The sequence below is a fragment of the Psammomys obesus genome, unplaced genomic scaffold, assembly GCF_907164565.1.
Source record: "Psammomys obesus unplaced genomic scaffold, mPsaObe1.curated_primary_1811, whole genome shotgun sequence".
NCBI lineage: Eukaryota > Metazoa > Chordata > Mammalia > Rodentia > Muridae > Psammomys > Psammomys obesus.
This window is the reverse complement of record NW_026596130.1, coordinates 189,695-197,258: the sequence shown is the minus strand read 5'-3', so window position 1 is coordinate 197,258 and position 7,564 is coordinate 189,695. Positions and strand designations below refer to the sequence as shown.

Below are 7,564 nucleotides of genomic sequence, written 5' to 3'. Positions count from 1 at the left end.
CCCCCCAACACTGAGTAGGAGAGAAAGAAGGTTAGTGGGGATGGGGTGGGGTTCTCTCTGCTCCGTCCTGCTGGGTGGGGTCGTAGGATTCGTTGGGGGAAATACCAGTGTCAGCCATGCAGAAATCCAGAAACCCAAGTAACTGGCAAATCAGCAAACAGCAAACCGGCAGCAGGATGAACCAGCAGCAAGCAGTCCAAAAAGCAGCCGAGCCTTTTTCCTCCGGGCTGTCCTATTTATACCCTCAGAGTCCTCAGGATTCAACCAATCCCACCAGGCAAAGACCACGCTGCTCGAGAGACACAAACTAAAATCCCCAACATGTTTGCATATCACAAACCAAAATGTCAGTGCCCTTGTGTGTGTGTGTGTGTGTGTGTGTGTGTGTGTGTGCGTATGTGCATACGTGTGTGTGAGGGTGGGGGGGTGGCGGTATGCACGCTGTGTCAGAGGTCAGAGGACTACCTGTGGGAGACAGTTCTCTCCGTCCACTGTTTTGGCTCCTGGAATCAAACTCAAGTTGCCCACGCTTGCCTGCGAGCACTTTTACCCTTTCAGCCCCTAAATAATTTTGATAAAAAGGTAAAAATGATGCATTATAGAGAAGGTAGTGTTTTCAACAGATGGCACTGAAGGAATGAAACTATATTTAGAAGGACTGTGCCTGGTGTCACATGCTGGTAAACCTAGCACGTGAGAGGTGGAAACAGGAGTTCAAGACCAGCTTCAGGCTCACGGTGATACTGAGGCCAGCCTGGGCTGTGTGAGATTCTGTCACAAAAACAAAAGAAACAAATAAAACAAACAAAACAACTACATGCTAAAAGGCTTCGAATTTTATATTTAAATACTAAGTTAGAGTGGTTATAGACTATATCAGAAAACATAAAATCATAGGACTTTTAAGAGAAAAATCTTCAGACAGGAATACCCAAAGAGGGAAAACTGTGGGGAACAGAATCAAAACTGAGCCAGGAAAGAGTGGAAAAGAAGAGCCCAGGTGAGGTTTGGGAGCCACGGGGTTTACTGGAGAGCCAGCGTCCTGTGGGCTCCGTGCCAGAGCACAGGGGCGTGTCGCATGCTATCCTCAGGAAAGGCAAGAAAAACAGCTTTACATTAAAAACTATGCTGTGGGCTTTATCTACTTCAAACTGTTAGTGTGCTTTACTGGCAGTGTGGAACAAATGTGGAGGCCATTTAAGAGGAATAACATCCCCTCAGACAATGAAAACGCCCCAGAAAATCTCCAGCCAACTAAACTGCAGTTTATTTCACAACAACCTACAAGTCCTTGAGAAAGTGTCTGTGTGGTCCAAGACCATGAATGGGAGGGATTGGTGAAATCTCACCGGTAGCCAGGGGGCTACTGGCAGGCAGCTGACAGCTGCTGGGGAGGGAAGGTCCGTGTTCTCCAAGGGTGCCGCCCCTGAGAGTCTCACACACTCCAGCAGACAGACCTGCTGCCACCAACATCCAGGCAGAACCAAGCTGACCCCGTGACCTGAAGCGCAAAGGAGTTGGGAGGTGAATGCAGCCAGGGGGGAGGAGAATTGGAAGGGAGGAAATGGGGATGGATTTGATCAAAATACATGATACACACATATGACATTCTCAAACAATAAAAAATAAAAATATACTTTATATCAAGACAAAATGATGGTCCATTGGAGGGAGCATTCTGCTCCCACGCAGAACTCACCCAAGATTTACACTGCCTTCCCATCTGCATACAACAGAAACACTCCCAGTAAAAAGATGGTTACTCGGGGGTCAAGGTTGATCAAAGCCAACAACTTTATTGTCCACTGAGGCCACTATTAAGGAAACTAGGTCCTGGCTTTAGGATGGCGCAGCACTGGACAAAAGGGACGCCCCGTGAAAGGCGGGGTCAGTGCACGACGCCCACAGACTCAGCGCCGCTTTGAACTTCCAGCGCAGTTAACTAGAATGGAGCCAACAGAACCCACCAAATAAACGCAGAAGGGATCCTAGACAGACTGTCACAATGTAGCCACTCCAATAAAGTAACAGGGGGTGGGGGGCACTTAGCGTCAGGCTATTGTAACATCATGAAAAGAGAAACAAGGAGCTACAATGTGACGGAAAAGGACACGGCCCCTATAGACATGGAAAGAAGCAGACCCGAGCCTGACCCCTGGCTGCATCAGGTGCTAAGTCAGAGAAAACAAAAACACCCTTAAAGGGCAAAGGAGTGTGTCCGGCGGCGCCATGTGTGTGCAGGCCAGAAAATGTGAGGACGGGAACCCTTCACCTTGGCTGAGGCTTCTCAACAACCCTAGTCCTAACAGGAAGGAAAGGGGCCATAAAGCATCTGGAAGTCCTAGAGACAAGAGGGACAGCGGAGTACGGCATGCAGAAATGTATGCTCGGCTGAGGCGCCATCCAGCCCGCCCCATGTGTGTGCGTGTGCATGTGCGTGTGGGTGTGGGTGTTGATTGGCCGAGGCACAGGGCGCTTCCGAAGACACCACCACAGTCTGTGTTTTGACCTGAGCTGGTAGTTATGTGGGTTTTGCCCTAAATAAATCATTAAATTATACATGCACTGTGGTTATCTGTGACTGTTTTATTTTACAATACGAAGGATTTTAAGGCAACTGTCTGGGAGACAGAAGGGCTGGGCTTCTCCAGCACAGGGTTCAGGGCAGCCACAGAGGCTGAAACAACTTGGAACCGGAGTGAGTTAGGTCCTAGGGAAGTTTCTGGACTGTGTCCTGGAAGTGAGGCCTGCTGAGGTGCAGGCCGGAGGGGAGGACACATGAGCACATCTCAGACTCTAGAACCAGCCTTCTTTACTGACCCGGGTCGGGCCTTCTGACACTTCCTCAGGCGCTGTGGAGAAGCTTCCCTCAGGGTCTTTCTAAGGGTGAGGTGGGAGAAGAGCTCCTGAGACCTGCAGGAATGGGGGGGGGGTCTGAGGAGGCTTCCCACCTTCCTGTTCCCCACACTCAGGAGACAATGACGCGGCCAGAGGCCCCTCTGCCTCCCTCGCTCTGTGGTGTCCTCTCGCTCTGGCCAAAGAAACGAGGCCGTGATCTGCCAGCTAAAGACAAGAACGGGCGCCTACCTCACGGCCAGACTGAGTCCGCTCAGACGCTGGGAAGAGAGAGAACGGGGTCCCCAATTAGGATCAAATGTGATTGGGGGGTGGCCTTCAGTGTCGGCACTCATCTCTGTGTCCCCTGGACTCCCCTGAGCGGCCTCCCCTCGCTCAGAAGGGGAGAAGCCACAGGGCAGGTGGGAGGGCTCTCCCGGAGGTCCGTTACCTTTCCGGGCCTTGAGGTGGCTAACAGCGCCCACCAGGAAGACGATTAGCCCAAGCAGGAACGCCGCGCCCCCACTCAGTATCTTTTTCCACGAATACTCAGGCTGAGCCGCTATGGGAAAACAAGATTTAAAGTCAACGCCGTGCTCCCAATACTGGACCCAACCTCCTAAAACCCCAAAGCCTGCACTAGACCCCAAGCCCAGAACGGCTCAGGGAAGAGGTAAGTGTAGAGATAGTCGGTCCCATCTGTCACCGACTGTGTGTGCGCACGTGTGTGTGTGTGTGTGTGTGTGTCTGTGTGTGTGTGCACTTGTGCATAGAGAAGAGGTCAGCTTCAGGCGTGGTCCTCAGATGCCTCCCGCCTTTGCTGCTTCGGCTGTAGTTCCCTGGGTCCCTCGCTGGCCTGAAACTCACTAAGCAGGTGAGGCTGGCCCCAGGGACCTGCCTGTCTCCACCTCCCTGGCCCTGGGAATGCAGACACCAGAGCAGCTGGGTTTTCACACAGTCTGGGCATCAAGCTCAGCTGCCCATGCTGGCGTGGCAGCCCATGGCAGTGTCGGCTGAAGTGCTAAGGGGAACTAGGTACCAGTTTTAGAGGCGAGTTGTGTGCTAACTGCCCGCCCTATCACCTGGACACTGTGAGGCTGGACGCCTGTCCTGTCCCCTCCGCCCTGGCACTAGGACTCTTCGACCAGGGGACTTGTCCTGTAACCAAGATGAGCACAGGAGTGACACCACCCTACAGGTTGAGCCCCAGAAAATTTAAAAACAACAACAAAGATAAAATAAAATAAAGCTCACTCCACGCCACGGAAACGGGGCTCGGGAGGCTGGGGTGCTCCACCTGGCAGCTGTAGATGTCCCCAAGCTCTGGGGTCACTTCCAGCATTACCGTCGTCTGGAAGGTCCAGTCCCCGTTCCTCACAAGGCCCGTGGACAAGACCCCAGACCGCTCCTCCTGTCCGTTCCGGAACCACCTGACGCTTATGTCCCCGGGGTAGAAGCCTGTCACCAGGCAGAGCAGCAGGTTGCGCTGCCCCAGCAACGGGGTCCTCTCTGGGTACACTGTCACCTCCGGGGGCACTGGCAAGAGAAGAAAGGGCACCAAGGTCAGGAGCATCCATAGCAACTGTGGCCACCCTTGAGCCATGTCCCGGGCCAGCCAAGGAGACGCTGGCAGTGCGGGGTACCTAAGCCCCCAGACTGAGAAGCATGTGTGGACGCTGCAAGGAGGAGTTAGACTCTGCCAGCACACACACACACACAAATAGACAGACAGACAGACAGACGGACGGATGGACAGAGAGAAAGAGAGAGAGAGAGAGATGATAGACTGATGACTGATAGATGATAGACAGATGATAGATAGATAGATAGATAGATAGATAGATAGATAGATAGACAGACCATAGACAGACCCATGGATGGAGTTTAAAGCATTTTAAACGCCTGTCGTAGGCTGTGGCGGAGAGTCCCGCTGGGCGCCTCCCTCACCGTTTCTCCCCACGGTGAAGGGGGCCCCCAGCCTGTAGTTCTGCCTGCAGACCAGGTTCACAGAGGCTCTGCTCCTCGCCAGGAGATCCGGGCGTCTGTTCCACTGCTCGGCATCAGGCTCCCCCAGCTCCGTCAGCGCCACGAACACCCCCAGGTCGCTGTCGAAGTGTAAATACTCCTCCAGGTTGAAGATGAACCTGACCACGAAGCGCACCCTCTCCGTGCCATTGGTGAAGTAACAGTCCGCCTTCGCCTGGATCACAAAATCCTCTGGAAACCATGAAAGGGTTAGGAACCAGCCACACCTCTGGGCCTCTGGGGCTCTGGGCCTCTGGGGCTCTGGGCCTCTGGGGAAGCCTGCACCAGGCATGCTGAGTCAGAGGGTGCAGATTTCGGGGGAGCCCTTCGACGGCAGCGCGCTCAAACACGTAACGTCCAGAGACAAAAACACGGACTGGCCAGTGCTCGCTGGCGTTTATTAAAATGTGAACTCTACAGGAAAAACTGTCCTCAGGAGTGAGTTCCCCCCTTGGTCCCCCCACATCCCTATCCTCATCCCCCTCTGCCCCAACATGTGGGTCCTGGAGATTGAGCTCAGGTTTGGCAGCAAGCGGCTTTACCCACGGAGCCATCGTGGCTTTGCCAGCTCCCTGCTTTCGAACACCACACTCGTGTTGAAGACACACTTGGAGTGGCCTTCATGGAGAGAGCAGAAGAGAGAGGGGGCGGGACGGGGAGGGAAAGGCCTCTCGTGACGATGGCGTGCTGTGCTCGGGAATGAGAAAGCAGGCGGTCCTCCGTGACCGTCTGACTGCCACCTGGAGGAAAACGGTTACTGTGCTTGCGCTGTGGGTCTGCTCGCTCCTAAGCTGGGCAGCCTCCTCCAGGGATGCTCAGCCTCCCCGTGAGAGTGGCTCTCACGCCCACCCAGGCCTCTGCCCTGGTCCCTGAGTTCACACGAGGAACCAGGCTCCAGCCCCTCGCCACCCTTCCCTCTTACAAGCTAGAGAAGAGATACGTGGAGCCTTCATCATCGTTTAAAAGAATCAATGGTGATTGTTTTTTTCCATTCATCAGTGGGCATGACGAACTCAGAGCAGCTCTTGTCCTCAGAGGCAAATGCTGCTCCTCCCCTCCCCCACCGGGCTTGTTCCCCTTCTGCACTTAACGGGACTCTGGCCCTCGAGGGAGTCTTTTCTTATCGTAGCACATCCTGTTTCCTGCTCATAACCCTGCACCTTCATGGTCCGACAACACTCTCTTTCCAGGGCCCATCTCCCCGGCTAAAAAACAGATGGCACACAAGAACCTGAGGCCAGAAATCACTAACACGCTCAACCTGTCTGACTTCAGGGGCAGGAGAGGTGATTCCCGGTTTCTCTAGATAAACAGAAAGTCATAACGAGAGCTTAGGGGGCTCAGCTGCTCGCAGGCTCCGGCTTTCAAGGTTCAGGTGTCTGAAGTTGATGCGTAAGGACCAACGAGGAAAAAACATCTCCTCCATCCTCCTCCCTCCCTTCCTCCTCCCTCCCTCCCCTGGCATCTGCATCTCAAGTACAGGAAGGCCTCTCATCCTGGATGGTGAGGAGGCTTCAAAGCTTCCTGGTCAGGGGGAGGACAGCTGCTCTTTGAGGTCAGAGCCACTCGATTCTGAGACTTTGGTCTACGGGAGAAAGTGACCCTCGAGCAGACACACCCAGAAACAAATGCTCTGATCTTACCTGGGGTGTCTCTGCCTTCAGCCATGAAGGAATCTGGCCTCAAGAGGCTCACGAGCAGAGCCACCACCCAGGGGGCCCTCCCAGCACCCATTCCGGGGGGACAATGGGATGGTGAAGAGGCTGGTGCACGTCTTTAGAATGGAGCCGTCTTCCACAGAAGTGAAAAAAATCACAAAGTGTAGATAACCGTCCAGCCTCCCTGAGAGGGGAACCATCCTCAGACCGTTAGCCAATCAAGGCTGATGAGTTTTGCATCATTTGTTGCTAGGCAGAACACTTTGATAGCATTGTGTTTTAATAGCCCTGAACCAGCTGCCTTGGAGGGTCAGTGTAGGTGGTTTACGTATGGGAAAATGGCCTGGGATCAGGAGGGGAAAGTCTGCAGAGCATGAGGTCCTGGAACAAAGCAGGTCGTTCACTGCGCATCCTGCTCTCCTCATTTGGTCCCTCTGTCCAACAGGTCACTCTGACCAACAGGTCTCCCTCCTGGAGGTGGCTGCTGCTGCTGGTAGAGGATGCTGAGCAGCGAGGATGGCTTTGTGAATCGGCTTAAAGGGAGCCTGCAGCAGGCTTATCAGCAAAAACGGAAGGCAGGTGCTACTGTGTCTTGTACTCCAAGCAAGGACAGGAGGGAGGAGGAAGACTAAGACAGAAAGACAGACAGGGAGGCAAAATTCTCAAAGGAATAAAATCATGAAAATGTATTTATAAGGACAGAATATAAGGAAGTACTGGGGTCAGGTCAGCAAGATGGCAGGATGGGATTCTGTAAAACACACTTGCTGTAGAACTACCAGCCTGCAAGTCCTGTGCCAGCCTGAGCTACAGAGTGAGACCCTGTCTCCTCCTCATCATCATCACCACCATCATCATCATCACGATCACCATCACCACCACCACCACCACCACCACCATCACCACCATCATCACCACTACCACTACCACCACCATCACCATCACCACCACCACCATCACCACCATCACCACCACCATCACCACCATCATCACCACCATCACCACTACCACCACCATCACCACCACCATCACCACCATCACCACCA

At 53.6% G+C, this 7,564-nt stretch overlaps 1 protein-coding gene across 1 annotated transcript; it reads right to left on the bottom strand.

Moving 5' to 3' along the window:
* Positions 1-2,608: 2,608 nt before the first annotated feature.
* Positions 2,609-6,594, bottom strand: LOC129665337 (HLA class II histocompatibility antigen, DO beta chain-like). The gene is made up of 6 exons (XM_055591954.1): positions 6,504-6,594; positions 4,783-5,052; positions 4,090-4,371; positions 3,287-3,397; positions 3,088-3,116; positions 2,609-2,913 (listed from the first exon to the last, which is right to left on the bottom strand). Exons 1-6 carry the CDS (start codon positions 6,592-6,594, stop codon positions 2,881-2,883), a joined length of 816 nt encoding a protein of 271 aa, XP_055447929.1. The 3' UTR covers positions 2,609-2,880.
* Between the last annotated feature and the right edge of the window lie 970 nt (positions 6,595-7,564).